The 20,291-nt window shown below is 41.8% G+C and overlaps 3 protein-coding genes across 8 annotated transcripts in view; 2 read left to right on the top strand and 1 right to left on the bottom strand.

Moving 5' to 3' along the window:
- Positions 1 to 3,510, top strand: part of itga2.2 (integrin, alpha 2 (CD49B, alpha 2 subunit of VLA-2 receptor), tandem duplicate 2) — a 37,593-nt gene extending 34,083 nt beyond the window's left edge. For all 5 annotated transcript variants that reach the window (XM_034297035.1, XM_010877661.4, XM_029125101.2 and 2 more), the window contains 5 exons: positions 470 to 574; positions 681 to 794; positions 926 to 1,015; positions 1,518 to 1,634; positions 1,792 to 3,510. In XM_034297035.1, the coding sequence (XP_034152926.1) occupies positions 470 to 574; positions 681 to 794; positions 926 to 1,015; positions 1,518 to 1,634; positions 1,792 to 1,890 (525 nt within the window). In that variant the 3' untranslated portion in view covers positions 1,891 to 3,510. The remainder of the gene's footprint in view (positions 1 to 469; positions 575 to 680; positions 795 to 925; positions 1,016 to 1,517; positions 1,635 to 1,791) is intronic.
- On the bottom strand, positions 3,378 to 8,361 carry mocs2 (molybdenum cofactor synthesis 2). Its single transcript, NM_001310975.1, is given in 7 exon segments — positions 3,378 to 3,646; positions 5,906 to 6,029; positions 6,244 to 6,397; positions 7,357 to 7,473; positions 7,688 to 7,829; positions 7,917 to 8,038; positions 8,256 to 8,361. Coding segments are annotated over 4 exon segments (459 nt in total). The 5' UTR covers positions 7,472 to 7,473; positions 7,688 to 7,829; positions 7,917 to 8,038; positions 8,256 to 8,361; the 3' UTR covers positions 3,378 to 3,580.
- Positions 8,362 to 9,989: 1,628 nt separating this feature from the next.
- fstb (follistatin b) lies at positions 9,990 to 18,803 on the top strand. Of its 2 annotated transcripts, XM_034297178.1 has the most exons (7): positions 9,990 to 10,243; positions 10,429 to 10,443; positions 11,044 to 11,235; positions 12,085 to 12,303; positions 14,835 to 15,059; positions 15,366 to 15,596; positions 16,811 to 18,803. In XM_034297178.1, the coding sequence occupies exons 1-7, from the start codon at positions 10,150 to 10,152 to the stop codon at positions 16,825 to 16,827; spliced, it is 993 nt and encodes a 330-aa protein (XP_034153069.1). In that variant the 5' UTR covers positions 9,990 to 10,149; the 3' UTR covers positions 16,828 to 18,803. The 2 variants fall into 2 exon arrangements, with proteins under 2 accessions (XP_034153069.1, XP_010875964.1); XM_010877662.5 differs by lacking the exon at positions 10,429 to 10,443 and having other exon boundaries at positions 9,993 to 10,243.
- Positions 18,804 to 20,291: the final 1,488 nt, after the last annotated feature.

Genomic DNA, 20,291 nt, shown 5'->3' with positions numbered 1-20,291 from the left:
TCAATTGAATTGTTCATGTTATAGGCCACATTAAAGGTGGAAAAAGTTCTAAGATTATCTTTGTCTCATTCTTTTACATCACAAGAACTTGGCATTTTAACAGGGGTGTGTAGCCTTTTTATATCCACTGTACATATCACCTGTAAATTATTCAATCCAATGAGCATTCAAGTTTATATGGTTTGGAGTTGGAAAATGTGCATAGAAATAATAATACGATCAGAATACTCGCATAATAATTGTGCATGCAGTGTAGAATCACTATTATACATCAGATAGCCATTCAATTCCAAGTTTCAAAGCAAGTGTTTTGATGACTGGGCGCATTATTTGGTTTGCACTAATTTTACAACCACAGTGGCCAAAAATCCTACTAACTGTAAGAACACTTTTCAGTAGGGTGAAAGCAGACTGAAAATACCACCTCAACTTAACCTATCTGAATACAAATGTGGTTGCTGTTCTGCAGGCCGGCGATGTAACCTGTGATGTAACCCTCAACCCTCTGAAGATTACACAACAGCCCTACACACCCACCTTCTCCAACGAAAACCTCATGAGCACAGAAATCCTGGTGTTTATTTTTGTTTGAATTTTTAAGAGACGAAGATTGTTCATTAAACCATGAATCTATCTCCTCTGAAAACAGAATAATTGATTTTAATGTTTTCTATTTCCAGGACTGTAACACAGCCAAGTGCCAGCACATGAAATGTTTCCTGAAAGACATGCAGATAAAAAGCGCATTTTTTGTGAACGTGACCTCGCGGATTTGGAACGGTACCTTCGCAGCTGTAAGTATAGCTAACATAATTGTCTCCTCATGTACATGCTCTACTCCTACTTAATAGTGTCCTCTCATTATGTAATGGATGACGCCATTACTCATGAATTAGGAATTGCCTCCTGTGTTTGCTCTGTGTAGTCCACCTTCCAGTCCACCACGCTGACAGTGAGCACAGAGATTAAGACCTCCGAACCTGAACTGCTGATCATCTCTAACAAACACCTGACGGTACCAGAAATAAAAACATACAATACTTTAAATAGATTTTTAAACACACCCTAATGTTGTCATGTTTTTAAAGTGTTAAAAAAGCTTAATTGTTTTTTGGTACAAGATAAATGTCTACACTGCTCTCTCCTGGATCTTAGATGAACAGCATGTTAGGATAAATGTGTCTACACTGCCCTCTCCTGGATCTTAGATGAACAGCATGTTAGGTTAAATGTGTCTACACTGCCCTCTCCTGGATCTTAGATGAACAGCATATTAGGTTAAATGTGTCTACACTGCCCTCTCCTGGATCTTAGATGAACAGCATGTTAGGTTAAATGTGTCTACACTGCCCTCTCCTGGATCTTAGATGAACAGCATGTTAGGTTAAATGTCTACACTGCCCTCTCCTGGATCTTAGATGAACAGCATGTTAGGTTATACATGTTGCCAGTCAGTTGGTCAGTGGGATATTTGTCCCGCCTCCTGACTCATCCTCTGTCTTTCATCCTGTCTGCAGTTTGGAGTCACCATCAGTAAACCAGGGGAGAAAGGGGAGGTGCCTGTTGGGATTATAGTAGGCAGTGTGATTGGAGGCCTGCTTCTATTGGCTCTTGCCATTGGCCTGCTTTGGAAGGTATCTGCTAATCTTTTTTTATTACTTTACTGCTGTTAAATGAACCTAATGAACCACAAACCAAAGACCTCCTTCTAATAGAGCCCCCCCCATGGTCATCGCTAACTCCATGTCTTACATCTGTTCCCCCTGTCCTGTCTCTTTCTCTCCTCCCCAGTTGGGCTTCTTCAACAGAAAGTACCAACAGCTGATGAAGAACCCAGAGGAGGAAGAGGGACCAGAGACCCAAGGACTTCAGGAGAATGCAGCAGCATAAGAACCGGTTGCGGGGAAAGAAGCCGTTTTGGCAAACTACTGTGGCGCCTACAGCTTAAGAACACACAACAACCCAAGACCACAACTGCATACCAACAGCAACTGAACCAACTTCAATTGTACATAACCGAAGCGACATTTGAGGACACGTTATTGGAAAGAGCTGTCAGGTCCTGCTGGTGGCTCCACCGTGATTCGCTTTGCGGAGGAGTGTTTTCAGTGAATCGTAAACACATTGTATGAGCGTGTTTGAGTGCAGTGGGATTCGGGTGGTGGTGTGACTCAGGGCAACAGCTTTAACGAGTAGAGGAAACACAAACATCAAACGCATCCAGACACAGACCCCGTCCTGTCCCCCATTTTAGATAATCCGTTGGATACTCCATCTGCTGTGCCTTGTTACTTAACGAATCGGTACGTGGGTTTGTTTTTCTATACATTCACAGCAATTATGCCTTCAAGGAAAAGGCCAATTGTTGGGTAAGAAGCTTGGGTAATGGGTATTTGTCGCATCTATGGACAGTACTGTATATTTGATTGGAAAGCACAGTAGTACATTGTAAATAGCTGTTCTAATGGATATGGACAATAGTTTACGCTAAAGAGATTATGAAAACCAGCAGGGTCATCATATGCTGGCATATAACATTTTCAGCGCTTCGCTTTTCAGTGGAAGGGGTTTGGGCATTATATTCATGCTGAGGTATCTTTATTTATTCGTGAAAGTTACACTTTGGGGCGAAAGGTTAGGACTGCAGTAACCGAAAAGGTTTTGTCCTTGAGCAAGGCTATTAACCTCAATGGCTCCTGTTCAGTCCCTCTGGCGCTTCTGCTGATTGTCTGAAATGTTTTTAGTATTTATTTTTTTATTTTAGTGAAAAGATTATAGCAACAACACATCTTCCCTAGTATCATTGACACACTTCCTCTTAGGGTCTTGTTTGCGGTTTTAGACGGAAAATGCTGTAATAATTGAAAAACGCTATATTTAGCCCACTGTGAAGACACTGTCTGTAGAATATACACTGTATTCAGATCTATTTGTAAAGAATTTGGTGAAATCAAAGGCAAAGTTATTGAATGTGTGAAAACCTTGTATATTTATTGTGTGATTTGAATATTAAATGTATATTGTTCAAAAAACTATTTGCTCAATGGAACATCCGGGCCAGTCAACCTAGAGGGCCAACATACATCTGGAATTCATTATGGCCTTCTGATCAGAGGGCATGAGACCTGAGACATTCACCAGCAGGAAGTGAAAAAGTGTTTAGGCTCAACAAGACTGGAGCTGCCTGCCCTACAGTGTAAATGCAATGTTAGAGTTTATTTATGTCTGTGCAGCTTTTGTATGAGATGAAGAGAAGCATAGACAAAACTCTGAGGTAATGTTTGAAAGAAATAAACAATGCACTGATTTTTTTCAAGTGTTTTGGGGTACATAGGCATACCACGTCTTTCACAGAAAAAATGTATTGCATAACTTTTGCATAATGACATTTATTGTTCACTGGCTTTGATTTTAAAAAGTGTTGTAAATATGTTGATTGGGAATTTAATTTCATTAAATCTTTACGTACATAAAGAAATAAATGCCTTTTATTTTTGAATTGTTATGGGCAACATCAAATACTGATTTTGTGTGTGTGTCACTGAAGATGTCTTAGAAAACGTCCGGTTGAGGTTAAAGTTTAACTTTGTCCTGTCCACTGGCACTCCATGTTCTCTTTCCAACAGGACTCCTCTTCATACACCTCCTGACAAAGACACAAAACATTCTCTGGTATATGCTTTCAGTTGAACTAAAGCACTAATACAAACCGTATCATCTCAAACAGCCTCTAGAGTCTTGTGACTTGAGTGACTTCACAATGACTTCTTTTGCTGTCTAAGTTCACAACTTTTTAACCTATGTCTTGTGACGTCCTTAACACTAATTGACATGAATATTTTGTAAACCTTTAAAGACGCGGGGGATGGAACACAATTCTTCCAAAAGATATTCCCTCATTCATTATTGTGGGTGAACTAAGGCCTGAGGGTAGGTAAACTACACTGCTCAAAATAATTAAAGCTACACTTAAATCACACATCGGGTCTTTGTGAAGGAAATATATTAAAGATAAAAATCTTTACTGTACATTGTGTCATTTGTTGAGAACAAAATTATGTAAGAAGAGTCAATGGAAACCAAAATCACCAGCCGATTGAGGGCTGGATTCAAACTCGCACCGAAAATCAAAGTGAACAATTGAAATCACTGGCTGTTCCAACTTGCAAGAATGTTATCACAGCAACTCGCAATGTGACTCAGTAGTGTGTATGGCGCCCACATGCCTGTATGCACTCCTGACAACGTCTGGGCATGCTCCTGATGAGATGGCAGATGGTGTCCTGGAGAATCTCCACCCAGACCTGGATCAGGGCATCAGTGAGCTCCTGGATGGTCTGTGGCGCTGCTTGGTGGCGTCGGATGCACTGATACATAACGTCCCAGAGGGTCTCAATTGGTTTCAGGTCTGGGGAATGTGAGGGCCAGTCAATGGAATCAATACCTTTGTCATCCAGAAAGTGCCTACACACTGGCCACATGAGGCCAGGCATTGTCCTGCACCAGGAGGAACCCAGGGCCCACTGCACCAACGTAAGGTCTGACAATGTGTCTGAGGATTTCATCCTGGTACGTAAGAACAGTCAGGGTACCGTTGGCTAGCACATGGTCTGTGAGCCCCTCCAAGGATATGCCTCCCCAGACCATCACTGACCAACCGCCAAACAGGTCATGCTGGATGATGTTGCAGGCAGCATAACATTCACCATGGCAGACTCTTTCAGGTCTATCGTGTGCTCAGTGTGAACCTGCTCTGTCAAGAGAACAGGGCACCAATGGCAGACCTGCCAATTCTGCTGTTCTCTGGAAAATGCCAACCAAACTGCACAGTGCTGGGCAGTGAGCACAAGTCCCACTAGAGGATGTCGGGCCCTTATTCCACCCTCATGGAGTCTGTTTCTGACAGTTTGATCAGAAAAATGCACACCAGTAGCCCGCTGGAGGACATTATGTAGGGCTCTGGCAGTGACTGTTCCTTCTCGCACAATGGAGCAAATACTCGTCCTGCTGCTGGGTTGATGCCCTTCTACGGCCCTGTTCAACTCTCCTTGTGTAACAGCCCGTCTCCTGGTATCTCCTGCATGCTCTTGAGACTGTACTGTGAGATACAGCAAACCTTCTTGCAACGGCACGTATGGATGTGCCATCCTGGAGGAGCTGGACTACCTGTGCAACCTGAATGGGCTACAGGTACCGCCTCATGCTACCAGTAGTGACAAGGACACTAGCAAAATGCTAAACTAGAGAAGAATCAGTCAGGAAGGATAAGGAGAGAGACACTGTCTGTGGCCACCACCTGCAAAACCATTTCCTTTTCAGGGGTTGTCTTGCTGTTGCCTCTGCAGTGCACCCGTTGTCACTTTCATTAGCACCAAACACAGGACACTGATTCACAATCTTTTATGCTTCCCAACTCGAGAGATTGATTTCATACTCATCAAATCATTCAGTGACCCCTCAAGCCCTGAGAATTTGGGGACATTGTCATCCTGGAAAACTCAATAATGAATCATCTTTTAAAGTCACTTAGTTAATTTTCTCTTGCCATCTTGATCCAAAATCAAGGTCAAAACTAGGCCTGCTCAGCATTTTTATACATGCCACAGAGTATGATAGGATGTTAAGTGCTTAGTTGTATCTGTCATTATTTTCAGATTAACACTGTAATCCCTTTAATAACTTTAGTAACTAACAATGAGCCACCTGACCATAAAACCTGAATGAACAGCCCAGGTGTTCATTTGGTGAAACAAATGAGACCAAGTAGGGATTGAGTCAGTTTTCTATTTAAGTGAGGCATCTATTTCCTGTATCTGTGTAGGTGTATGCTAAATAACATCTTGAAACGACTACAACATTTTACGTTACATCATTCCTGACTAAATGATCAGGATTCATTTTTTACCTTCTTCCATATTGGCACGGTGGCTTTCAGCTTGTCTATACAGTACTGCACAGCTTCCAGAGAATCCCTTCTGTGAGGAGACGAGATCCCGATGATCACACTAGCATCCGTCACTGGCACCACCCTGGAAAACCGGAGAAGAAATCTCACTTACAGGTCTACAGTTGTCTACCCGTAGTGTCAGTCAGTAATTCAATCATTCAGGTAGTTAGTCGGTAAATCACGCTTGTCGGTCAGGTAACTAGGTAGTTAATTGGGTAATTAGACACGCAGTAAGTCAATCAAGCAGCCAGTCTGTCAATTCAACAGGAATGAAACAGTGACAGTTTGAAGCTCACCCTAGTCGATGATGAACACAGATGTGCCTGATAGTCGGCCATCTTGCCCTGATGTCTGCGTATATCTTCTTGAGTTCTGATTGGGCCATGGGGACGTAGGCTTCATACTCCAGCTGAACTACCTTCTTCTCCTCAAAACTGTCCCTTGTTGTCCCTGAAAGAAGTAATCAGCGATTTGTCTAAGCAATCGGCCAACCAACTCTATTCCATGTTATATTAAAAGTCACTCAACCAACATTACATAATGTCCTTCTGAACAGAAATAACCCATATATCTTCAATGAGTTTGTAAAATGGTTTGTCATTCAGTTTCTACCCCCAAGACTCATTGGCACTATTAGGTACACTACCCCATTCACAGATAGTGAGTGTGGCAAGCAACAAGGCGGCAAGCAACAAGGCGGCAAGCAACAAGGCGGCAAGCAACAAGGCGGCAAGCAACAAGGCGGCCAGGATCAAGGCGTCCAGGATCAAGGCGTCCAGGATCAAGGCATTCAGATACTGCTTGACCAAACGCCAGAATGGGCAAAGCGAGCAGCCCAAGTGACTTTAAGTCTAGCATGATCAACATTTCCAGTATGTCAAAAACAGCTGCCCTTCTGGTCTTTTCTCACACAGCAGCGTGTAGGGTTTACAAAAAAAAATAAAAAAAGATCCAGTTAGCAACCATCCTGTGGGCACTATCTTATTGACAAGAGTGATGGAAGAAAAATGGAAAGAATTGTACAAGATAACAGGCTGCCCACAGACAGGTGAGGTCATAAGAATAATCACGATGCTGTGTAATGGCGGTGAACAGAACAGCATCTTGGAAAATGATACTCGTCAGTCCCTGTCACCAATGGACTATTACAGTTGACAACCGCACAGTTTTTCACTGCCATCAGCTTAAAAAGAACATCTGAACATTGTTCCTCGGGTTGGTTCCAGGACAGAATGGTCCCAAGAATGCAATGACATCACGTCAGCATGGACCAGTAACCCTGTGGAATTCATGACCTGAAGAATTCAGGCTGTTCTGGAGGCAGACGGGGCCTGGACCGGATGGTTTACCTCACCAACTGGCTATAGAATGTGTCTGAACAAGGAGATCAGTGTTTGGTCACCACCTACCTATGAAAATGGAGATGGCTCCACATGATGGGCAGGTGACCAATTCTGATACTGCCTCTACAGACAGTTTGTCATGGGTCAATTCAACCAGGTCAGTGGGGTCCTTCTCAGCCATCTCTGGGTAAGACAATAATAATTGTTTATGAATTTGAAAGAAGCAGTCTTTATATAGTATATTAAAGTGAAATTCAGAGATGAAAAAGAAGTCTAATTTACTTGTGGGGGAAGAAAAGAGGAAAGGTAACTCAAACTGCCTACAGAGTGACATTACAAAAGCAATATGATTTTTCTCTTCCATGATTAGGGGAGGTAATGTTGAATAATGTCTCACCTGAATTAATTCTGGTTATCCTCCACTAAGAGGTGGAATGACAGCAACCTCGTCACCTTCCCGCAAGCTAACACGCAGTTCCCCAACGGCCACGTATTCCTGACGCACCGCCAAAACTACAGATTCACGCACAGTCGACAGTCTAGGGAATAAAGACAATACATTATATTAAGCAATTAGTTACATGACAAAGAAATATTCGAGTTCAACACATATTTTTCTTATTAACCTGGGGTGTCTGCTGACAAGGTCTAGCCAGAGGTCGAGTGTCGTCAGTTCCGAGGGAACCCTGATCGTCTCCGATTTGATTCCCGTCAGCTCAGCACTTTTTGCGAAGTACAACACTGTCACCTATTAATGGTGAAATACACATCGGTTGCAGGCTTGGAAGGCGGCTTTGACAGAAGACACTGGCAGATCAAAGTCCGGTTTCCAAAAGCATCTTGCCAAATTCATAATTACAGCTATAGTGACTAAAATAACTAGTAGAAATTAATACTAGTGTAAAACAATTACTTTTCAAACATTTGTCTGTATTCTGCATTTCGATTGTTTTCTTTTCGCTTACCTCGGTATTCATGAATGAAATTGTTTCCGCAACATTGATAAATGAATGTAGGCAGCTGTTACTTCTGGATCTCCGACCTGTAGGCAACACGCGTATTTACTTCCCTACTCATTTCTCATTTCAGTCAGCTGACTGGTATGGAGGAAAACAGAAGGCGTGTACATTCACTTCACTTACTGAATTCTTACCTAACCAACAGACCGCCAGATGTCCCCATAACACATTAATGTTGGCTAGGCAAGACCCAAATAAATCAATAAAATAAAAAAATAATCTAATGTGCAGTACAGTCATCTGGGATATTTTGGACGATGACCAAAATGTGTTAAATTGCTAAATAAATAAATAAAACAGCAGATTTCATCATTTTCAATAATCACTGCGCCCCCTACCCCCACATTGGTGACACCAGCACTAAGGAACTTTACCAGGTGTGTTGTACTTCTGGGTGTCTACCGATTGAGGGCACACGATGTCACCATATCAGAGAAAAGGCGTTACACACAAGTGGTAGACATTGCACCTTCAAAGGACGAGGCCGAAAGTATAGTCTACCGATTAAGCGGTGGCACAACTGAATTGTAAAACGTTGTAAGATATGGGGAAAATCCCTTATACTATCCACACGTTCAGCTAAGTGTTGTCTAATGAATCATGTTTATCTTTCAAAAGCCTCTTTGTAGACGGGACTGGACAGCCTATATTTATTTTTGACCCCAGAAAGCTAGGGCCTAACAACTGTCCGATCTATTATTGGAATGGAGGTATTTCAACGGCTATTATTATCGTCTGTTAGTATGCTATCTGTGGTATCCGCACAGCAATGGACCAAAACGATTACGCAAAAAAAAAAAAAAAGGTATACCTGTACCCATTGCCTTTGCTTGGGTGTAGCCTAGGGCTACTATACCAGTTATTATTTTTGTATTTATTGGGTGAAAATGAATCACTCGAAAATATACATTTGTTTGCCAAGGAAAAAGTAAGGTGTAGCCTATATGGGAACTAAATGTAGACTATACAATAGAAAAACTACTGAAACAAAACAGCTACATTTGAGGAAGCAATTTGTGCTTTACAAGTTAAAAAACAGGTCGTTTTACTAGCTGTACCGTTAGTGAGATTGATAGCCAAAAATGTATGAAGTTTGAATAAAATCTGAAAGTTGTCCTCTAATTTAATGATGCTCAACCTATGATCTGCGGATCCCATTTGTTTCACTGGGTGCATTGCAGATGATCCGTCATAACAATAACAATAATAATAGCAGTAATAAGTATTACTATTATAAAAACAATAGCAATAATGAGTGAAAAACTATTCTTAAAAACTAAAATAATATATAATAGCTTTACTAATGGTATGTTTGCTGTTGAATTTTACATAAATAAAAAAAAAGTGACAATTAACTTTGTTATAATAATATAACGATTAATTTCACTAATGACATTGAATGATACTATTATTGTTTTAAGTTTTACATTTCCAAAACTCCATGAATGTGTGTCCTGGAAAGCTTTTTTGTTATTTTGTGGTAACGGGATGAAAAAGGATGGCAACCTGCCGCGTCGTCAACACTGTGGCCTTGCCAAAATCTTTACGCAGAAGCACCTTAAAAACTCCTGCCCTCAACGCATTCTTTATTACACATTTACTATTGGTAAACCTATGCACGCTACCTGATGAAGGGGAAACTATTAAACAAAAATATCTATCTCTCTCCACCCTAGACCAATCTGAAGACCGCCCACTTCAGATATTTTGCTAGAGACCCCCTTAAAGATTTAAAAGAGAGACGGAGTCGGACAGTTTGACAGTCACTGAAGGTTGGCATCGCGTGCGCACTCAACTTCTCCGCTGCGCGTCTACTCACGCTAGTCCGCTTTTCGTCCCCATGTTTAGGATGCTACAAACACCGCAGCTCCGCCAAGGCGTGATTGCGCTTTTCATGTGGTTTACTCACTTCATGGAGGACCACAAAGTCCAAGGTGAGTATGCTATGGGAATAGCATAACTTTTAAGGTCAAGTTGAAGGCAACATTTGTAATTGGCGCATCAGTGGATGGGAAACTTCTAGTGAGGTACAGAAAAGCTTTTGACCTATCTGTCAAAACGGAAAGACAGGCGACTATGGAGTATGTAACTAACGTTACATTTTCGCGTTTTTTTTCAGGATTGGATTCAGATGGTACTTTCAACTTTTCCCTTTCAGAATATATATATATTTTTTTTAGAAAACCTGTAAAAAGCTGTAGGCCTGTCTTCAAATACATCATACGATCACATGCCTAATTGTTCTTGAATGGTTCATGATTGTTTCTAAAATTACGTTTTTTTTAAATGCGATAAGAATGACGCATGGGTAGTCTGAAAGTACTGTATTAACCAGTATGTACTAACCATTTTATTAACGCATAGTCTGTAGACTAATGTGAGTTCATAGTGTAGCCAGCCTTTACAAGTGGGTCAATATCATGCGATCTGAGCTGAGACAGATGGACTTGTGCGTCCCAAGGAGTGAGTAGCCAAAGCGCGGCTCCTCCTGTGAGTCCTCTGGTGAAATCCCGCTGCGTTGGGATTTATTGTATTTTACGCAATTCATCGCATTTGGCATAGAATATAATGTGGAACTTTGTTCTAAAACAATAGTGTAAGTTGATATGCCCACTGGTTGCTATTTTGAAAATGTGGTATTGTTTAACATTTAGCATGCTCAAAAAAGTCTACCGTTATTCTCGTGCCTACTGCCCATGTGACACGATAATTGTACATGACCGTGTGTCTCCAGCCGGTAACTGCTGGTTGCAGCAGGGAAAGAATGGCAGGTGCCAGGTGCTCTATATGTCCGGGATGAGCCGGGAGGATTGTTGCCGGAGTGGCCATCTGGGCACGGCATGGACTGAGGAAGATGTCCCCAACAGCACGCTGTTCCGGTGGATGATCTTCAATGGAGGCGCACCTAATTGCATACCTTGTAAAGGTTAGTTAAAGTGGATAGTCAAAAATAATAACGTAATTGCGAATGCATAATTGTTCAGGAACCTGGTGAAACCTCTTACACAAATATACAGGTAAGCGTTTTTCGTCTTGAGAATGGTTTGCTCAATAATGAGGGCGAAACTTAGATTTTAATGGTCTGCATGCACTAGAGATAAGTAGGCTACTATACGGGATCTTTGGTACGTCTCTACCCAAACCTTTATCCTTACATTTACCATAACCTTAACCTCAAACTTTTTATTAAATGCCCAGTGAAGATTAATTTAAGCTGTTCAAATATAGCCATGTGCAGCAAAGAATGAATAATAAAAGACAAGGAAAGAATAAAGAAAAAAAAGTATATACACATTAAAAATGATGTCATCCTCTTTTTTAGAGATTTAGCTGGCCAATCAGCGGACTACTTGCATGAATATTTGTGATCAACTATTCTTTTTTGGGGGTACGCCACACTATTTCGGAAGAGAAAAGCAGATTTTTAACAGAATTAGCAAAACAATTTCTCTCATATTGCATTTCATTATAGGTCGTATTAAACAGAATACCTAAAACACTAACTAGTTGCTTTGAATTAATTTCTTCTTTCAAACGTAAGCCCGGCCCTTATCATTGTCAACCAAACACATAATTTCTGCCTTCATGGTAGATCTCCAGAAAAATTCTAAAATGCCCCCAAACTCCAACACATTATGATGTTCAGCATGTAACAAATTACTTGTCACATGGTATAGTTGTTTTTCAAAAAAACTTTGTTCTTGCATCAACTGGACCCATTATGTATAACACTTTAATTGGTCCATTCACACGTCCATCCATCTAACCATTTCAGAAACATGTGACAGCGTCGAATGTGGTCCTGGGAAGAGATGCAAGATGAACAAGAGGAACAAGCCACGATGCGTGTGTGCTCCTGACTGCTCCAATATCACAGGGCGGGGGTCTGTCTGTGGGTCTGATGGGAAGTCCTACCGGGACGAGTGTACTATGCTCAGGGCCCGATGCAGGAACCACCCCGATCTCGAGGTCCAGTACCATGGACGGTGTCGCAGTAAGTTCCCCTCTGGAATAGAGTAGAACAATTCCAGAAAACTAGCCAAATTACCATGTTTTCCAGAAATCCATGTTGGAGTATTCCCTCTCTTTTTACTCCTTCCAGGTTTTGGGAAGTTATTGTGAACATTTCATGAATTTTGCAACCTGGCTAGTTAAATTACACAGTTTGTGTACATGGGTCAATTGAGGACATGCTTTCACTTTCAGTCAGAATCTTTGCCAGGTTTAGTTTTAAATTCCAGTCTTTCACATCTGTAATATTTCAGAAACAATTGTTTGACATCTGAGACAGTGCCAGGCTATATTTATACGTTTGCTCGTCTATTACTTGAAGTAGATTTTTCAAAGGTTATCCACTTGGATTACACCTATGAATGGGGCGGTGTAGAAATACAATGACTATAACAGGAATACTCATTCAGGTGAATTATTTGTCAGTTCCATTTATTCTATTTCTATGTACAGTGGATATAAAAAATCTACACACCACGGTAAAAATGCCAGGTTTTTTATGATGTAAAAGAATGAGACAAAGATAAATCATGTCAGAACTTTTTCCACTTTTAATGTGACCTATAATGTGAACAATTCAATTGAAAAACAAACTGAAATCTTTGAGGGGGAAAACTGAAAAACCTTACAATAACCTGGTTGCATAAGTGTGCACACCCTCTTATAACTGGGGATGTGGCTGTGTTCAGAATTAACCAATCACATTCAAACTCATGTTAAATAGTAGTCATTACACACCTGCCATCATTTAAAGTGATTCTGATTAATCACAAGTAAAGGTCAGCTGTTCTTGTAGGATTATCCTGACATTTTCTTAGTTGCATCACAGAGCGAAAGCCATGGTCCGCAGAGAGCTTCCAGAGCATCAGAGGGATCTTATTGTTTAAAGATATCAGTCAGGAGAAGGGTACAAAATAATTTCCAAAGCATTAGATATACCATGTGATGGCATTTGGGATTGGCATACCAGTGAAGACAGATATACCAGTGAAGACAGTCATCATCAAGTGGAGACAATATGGCACAACAGAGACATTACCAAGAACTGGACGTCCCTCCAAAATTGATGAAATGACAGGAAGAAAAATGGTCAGGGAGGCTTCCAAGAGGCCTACAGCAACATTAAAGGAACTGCAGGAATTTCTGGCAGGTACTGGCTGTGTGCTACATGTGACAACAATCTCCCGTATTCTTCATATGAATGAAAGACGGAAGCCTTTTCTTACAAAGAAAAACAGCCTAGCCCGGCTGAATTTTGCAAAAACCAACATCAAGTCCCCCAAAAGCACATGGTAAAATATTTTATGGTCTGATGAAACCAAGGTTGAACTTTTTGGCCATAATTCCAAAAGGTATGTTTGGCCCAAAAACAACACTGCACATCACCTAAAGAACACCATACCCACAGTGAAGCATGGTGGTGGCAGCATCATACTTTGAGGCTGTTTTTCTTCAGCTGGAACTGGGGCCTTAGTCAGGGTGGAGGGAATTATGAACAGTTCCAAATACCTGGCAATTCTGGCACAAAACCTTAAGACGTCAATTAGAAAGCTGAAGATGAAGTTCACCTTTTAGCAAGACAACAACCCAAAGCACACATCCAAATCCACAAAAGCATGGCTTCACCAGAAGAAGATTAATGTTTTGGAATGGCCCAGCCAGAACCCAGACCTGAATCCAATTGAACATCTGTGGGGTGATCTGAAGAGGGCTGTGCACAGGATGATCTCCTCGCAATCTGACAAATTTGGAGCGCTTTTGCAAAGAAGAGTGGGCAAATATTGCCACATCAAGATGTGCCATGCTATTAGACTCCTTCCCAAAAAGACTGAGTGCTGTAATAAAATCAAGAGGTCCTTCAACAAAGTATTAGTTTAACTGTGTGCACACTTGTGCAACCAGGTTATTTAGAGTAAATTATTTTATTTTTTTAAATCTCTAAGATTTCAGTTTGTTTTTCAATTGAATTGTTCACGTTATAGGTCAGATTAATGGTGGAAAAAGGTTCTGACATGATTTATCTTTGTCTCATTCTTTTACATCACAAGAACCTGGCATTTTAACAGGGGTGTGTAGACATTTTATATCCACTGTATGTAATCCTATCCAAACCCATCCCCTGGAGGATGTAGAATCGGTATTAGGCTCAGTGCCTAAATTGGACCAAATTGACTTTAGGGTGTGTAAGTAGCAACTAATATAGACAGACTTATTAACCTGATTCAAAGCATATGCTGTGGTGGATGGCCACAGACATGGTTGGGTTTAGACAACTGTGGTTAAACAGAGAGGCGGAAGCACGAGGTGGATAATGTCACCACATGGGCAAAGACAAATCAGGACGCTAAGGAAAACTCTCAGATAACTGGGATAAACCAGCAGCAAGAAAACAAACTTGTAACCTGAGACTTGTGTGAAACGTTCAGTTGTGTGTGGGTAGGTGTGTGTGTGCATGCGTGTAATGTAAATGTTTGACCTGTCAGTCATGCCTCAAAGCTTTGTTTCCATCCGCAGAGACGTGTCATGGAGTTCGCTGCCCTGGTAGCGCGTCCTGTGTCGTGGACCAGGCGAACAACGCCTACTGTGTGACCTGTAACCAGCAGTGTCCCGAGGTCACATCGCCCGACCACAGCTTGTGCGGGAACGACGGTGTTGTTTATGCCAGTGCCTGCCACCTCAGACGAGCCACGTGCATCCTGGGACGTTCCATTGGTGTGGCCTACGAAGGCAAATGCGTCGGTCAGTACCAAAGTACTCAAAGGGTCGCCTGCGAAGTCGACGAATACATTCTCTTTTCGCACGTTGAAGATTTCAGTGCCAAACTTTTGGACACAAAGATCTTTGCCAGAGCATGCTAGCGTAGACCCATATAGAATCAGAAAAAAGGACAGCTCTGTTCTACTCTAGTTCACACAGACACGGCGCTAGGTCTATCACTGTCAGCTGAATCCTGTTGTCTGTGCCAGTCAGAAATGGATCGGTGCTGGCCTGGACTTGTTAGGGAGGGCCATAATGGGGTCTAATGCTCTCTGTGTTCCTCTCCAGACGCCAGGTCGTGTGAGGACATTGTGTGTCGGGGAGCAAAAAGGTGTCTGTGGGATAAAGAGACTGGCCGTGGTCGCTGCGCCTTTTGTGAAGAGGCGTGTCCGGAGAGCCGCCCAGGCGAGAGCGTGTGTGCCAGTGACAACAACACCTACCCCAGCGAGTGTTCCATGAGGCAGGCCGCCTGCGCTCAGCAGCGCCTCCTGGAGGTGAAACACTCAGGGTCATGCAACTGTGAGTGTGTAATCATTGTGCATACAAATGTTGTATTATTCCCTGTATCAGGGGTATTCAACTCATGACCTCAAAGCAAGTTCCATAAAACATTTTCATTGCAACCCTATAATTAGGGATTTATTTAGATCTGGGTCAACTTGGACTATCTTTTAGTGGAAGTAAAGATACGGACCTTCATTTAACTGCTGCTATATGTACCCATACATGTCTGTTAGATATTAAGATATTAACATATTATAAGCACTAGCAAAGTTGTGAATTTTATCTGGCAATGCAAATAATGTGCATTTCTGTATTTCACTGATAGAAAATGGCCATCTGCATTTTCTGGTTGTAAGCAGACCACAATATACAGAATCCAGAGCAATGTCAAGCTCTTCTTGTAATAAGGAATCATCAGAAGCAGCCATTGTTTCACAATCTCAAAAAAAGTAGCTAGCATGCCCCCTGAGAATCTGTAAAAACTAGTACCACCCCTGTCTTGAAAGCCTTACTCTAAGGGTGAGAACAGGGCTCAAATCATGCTGTAGTCTTTAAAAGCCAGAGAAAATTTGTCAACCTGTCTATCCTGCAATTGACCGCGACGGCCATTCTTTATCTCAATCACGCATGACAGAAACTCTCAGGAGTGTTTAAAAATGTTAACCTACCTAAATTATTATAATTGGTGTTACTAATTGTACTGGCGGCACAATGTTATCCTAATGGTAAAATACATGTAAATGAATTAAGAATGGTATACAGTGCCCATATAGATTAAATATACCATTAAAAAATGTTTTATTAAGGAAATCTTGCCATTCCCAAATGCCCTCAACCCTTCTATCATGATTGGGTCACACAACATGGATTATCTGTCTCAGTGAATCCTACCTCTAATTACAACATTGCCTCGTATTTCTTCTGTAAACATAAAACAGTAATGTTGCTGTGATTAAATTATTTCAGCATGTGGATTATGAAGACTGGGTTTTGTATGGGTTTCTTTTCGGATGGGGTTTCTACATCTGCCTGTGGCTGGTTTTCCAGATAAATCATTTCTGAGGGCAAATACCACAACAACAGGGTGGTCCTTTGTAGGAACGTGATAGGTCTCTACTCCCGGCACCCCATCTTGTGCAGAGTTTCATAATGGAGAAATTAAGTTGTATTACATTGAATTACGGGGATGAGTATATAAGCTCTGTTCTTTCCCTTGTCTTTATTTTCAGGTTTAAACCAAGTTTAAACAACTGAGTCAACGGACACCCCCATACCACTGCCCAGCCAAGCCCCCCCCCCCCCCAAGCATTTCAGATATGCCAGGACCCAGCTTTCCTCATAACCAGAATCATCCCGGTTAATGTCCCGCCTGGTCCGTTGGAGGAGAACCCTCTCCGTCACTGAATCAAGTCAAAGAAGCTACGGACGGGATTCAATCAGGTCAAGCGTTCACCGGCAATCGTCGACACGCGCATAGCTGATGTTTTGGCAGTGTCCGAGGTGTAACTGCATTAGAGCTTTCAAATCGGTGAGCAGTGTCTCATGTGGCTGTCACAACGCCACGCCTGTCCCACTCGCATTTCATGTTCAGAATGATAAAGTGTGGGCCTGCGTAGCCTATAGAAATAATGACACTTGAATTGAAAATAAAAGGTCTTATATCGGCCTAATCCAACTGTAGTGTCTGCATGGGATCGGGGCTGATGTGACTCCCAGTGCGTCCAATCCTAGCTGGCTGTACCGGGCTGGGCTGCTTGTAGATTTGACAGTTGCAGTGCATTTCAAACACAACAGCTATGCAGATGACGGCTAAAGTAGATCCGATTGAGATGGTTCCTAAATGTGTCATTGAGCTCTTTGCTGTTGTTATGATCATCGCCCCATGTCTTCTTCTACTATATCCGTCATCAGACAGGAAAGCTTGAGGAAGAGGAGGAGGAAGAAGAAAAGGTGGTAAAAGAAGAAGACCTGGATTTTCTCAATCAATACGTCCATCACCACAGGCCAGATAAGAAACACTCAGTGTAGCTGGACAGTGTTTCAGTTCAGCTCTAGAATAGGCCTAGTGTTCATACTGTACATAAAGCGTAGGATTATTTATTGTCCAGAAAGAGTACCGGTACCAAGCAATCGTATATTTCAAATCTTCTGGTTGTTGTTTACTTGTATGTATTTATATATTTTGTTTATAATTATTTATACATTTACTGTGTCGGTCTGTTTTACTTTGCGTGCCCCTTGTCTCTTGCTTTTATCCAAAGAGAATGTGTGTTATTTATTTGAGGTGCAACTCTGTCCTCATTGGTGTTCTTCTCCTGTAAACTCCTGTAATGCATTCTCAGTTTGAGCTGTACACATCTGCTTGTTGTGGGCAAGGACTTGGATTTTTCCCATTTTTCAGTGTTGCTGCATTGTGAAATGTTGGCTATCTTTGTTGTTGTGTGTCTGTTTTCCAGTTTTCCATATTTGTTTGTTTTTTTGATTTTCCTGCTCACTGATGGATCTATACGCAATTGTGCGAAATCTCCTGGTTTTGTTTACAACTTTAAGCTGACCCAAAATGGCTTTGTCCGGTTTATGTTGAACAAACTTTCTGGTCCCACCATAGTGCATACCAATCTGTATGGAGTCAATATTGTCTTTTTCCTTTAGAAATGTACAAGCGTTTCTGCATAATAGGGAATCATATATAATAATGGCCTCCAAACAATGTATCACGTTTTATACAACATCTAATAATTTTGTGTATATTTGAGTGGACAGTATATTTTTTTCATATTTTATAATGTGCCATTGATACACTTTTATTTGCCAACGTTTTTCAGTGCGGTCAATTGTGGAACTGATATCACACACTCTGAGCCAAGTAAATGCAATTTAATACAGTGTTCATCACATACAATATATGAAATGTAAGCATGTTGTTTCACACTTTAGGGGACATTTCAATGGCTTTACTGCTGCTGTAAATTTACTACTTGTTTTTTCCTAAACAAAAAAATCTTTTCAGAAGGTAGCAGCTTCTAAATTTACACTGGCGGTAAATCTCGATGAATATAAACCCTGTGAGTCTATTTTGTTGTATTATGTTGAATAGAGATTCAGTCATAAATTTATAGTTTTGTATTTTTTATGTGAATGTTAAATGTACATAATAGTTATAATGATGATATTTGAACAGGGCAGGAGAGCAAAGATTAAAATACTTTTTTCCCCCTTTAACTTTTGTCTCTTTGTCATCATTTTCACTCACAGGACGCAATGATATGCCCGTGTAATACTACATAATACTCCCCCTTCCCTGTCTAGCCAATCCAGACCAGTATTCTACATCCTCATCGCATTTTACGATATGCTCCAATTAAAGCGATACAATCACAACCAGACAGTCGGTCAGTCAGTCATTATTTCCCCTCAGGGCTTCGTGTTTTCTTCCACAGCCGTCATTTGCTGATGTGTTATCTGTTGCTCTTGCTACTGCAGAACTACATATATACTTCTACCAATATATTTATCGCCATATGCAGGGCAGGATTGTGTCAGTCATTTAAACAGATACAGCCAGCCCAGCCACAGCGGATAAATTGCGTGGCCAATCGACTGAAGCTCGGCTTTGGCTTGTTGTCATTCCCCATCCATGAGAAAAGCTGATTCAGCTTCTGTGCTCGTCGTGTTCGGCCTGTCTGCACCCGGTGTGTGTGTTTGCTCGTGTGTGTGGGTTTGTGGGTACCCGGGGAAACCAGGGTTCAGTAGACAGGAACGAGCCTAGCCAGCGATCATCCTCTCCGCTCCTCTCGTTGCCCGGCCTTGAATCAGAAACCGAGACTTTCTCATCTAATCATATTTCAGCAGCGGTAAATGCGATCCTAATCGCACTGTGTGTGCAGAGGTTGCACCTCGTCGGTCTGTTTTGGAAAATGTTGCCTGCGTCTGGGAGTACAGACTGCTAATATAACAACATTACGGAAATGCTGATGCAACAGTCTGAGCCCAGGTTGAGCTGAGTGGGAGCATTTCCCATGGTGGCATAAGAGGTGAGGTGTTCTCTCCTGTCCTGACCTTGTAACAGCGAAAGGCAAAACCTGGAAAGTTGAACTGAGAACATTCAGTGACTCATCAGTAATGTTTATGGATCACAAAGTCATATCATTAACGGTTATCATTAACAGTTATCATTAACAGTTTTCAACTGGGATTTCCGTTGGTATCGTAAATCAGGTACAGCAGTTCTTAAATAACTGAAAGGATTGCCAAGCTTGTTTTTAACTAGAAACAGGACATCTAGAGGAATGATGGAAGTCAAAGAGTGGAGGCTAATAGAACGGGACTAAGAGAGTGACAGGAAAATGTGTTGCTGACCATTACATTTTTGACAGTGTCAGACATTGCTTGATGTGGAGCTCGAAGTACCGCCTACATGCAGTACCGTGAACCGCTGTGGACCTTCTGGGACCCTTGTCTCGATGGACCGCCTACATGCAGTACCGTGAAGCGCTGTGGACCTTCTGGGACCCGTGTCTCCAAGTACCGCCTACATGCAGTACCGTGAACCGCTATGGACCTTCTGGGACCTGTGTCTCGATGGACCGCCTACATGCAGTACCGTGAACCGCTGTGGACCTTCTGGGACCAGTGTCTCCAAGGACCGGATGACACGGCAGCAGTGTGTCGTATGAATCTTTTCCTATTTCCTGTTTACAGAGAGACAGA

Source organism: Esox lucius, chromosome 14, assembly GCF_011004845.1.
Source record: "Esox lucius isolate fEsoLuc1 chromosome 14, fEsoLuc1.pri, whole genome shotgun sequence".
Taxonomy (NCBI): Eukaryota; Metazoa; Chordata; class Actinopteri; order Esociformes; family Esocidae; genus Esox; species Esox lucius.
This window is presented reverse-complemented; position numbering and strand designations above follow the sequence as displayed.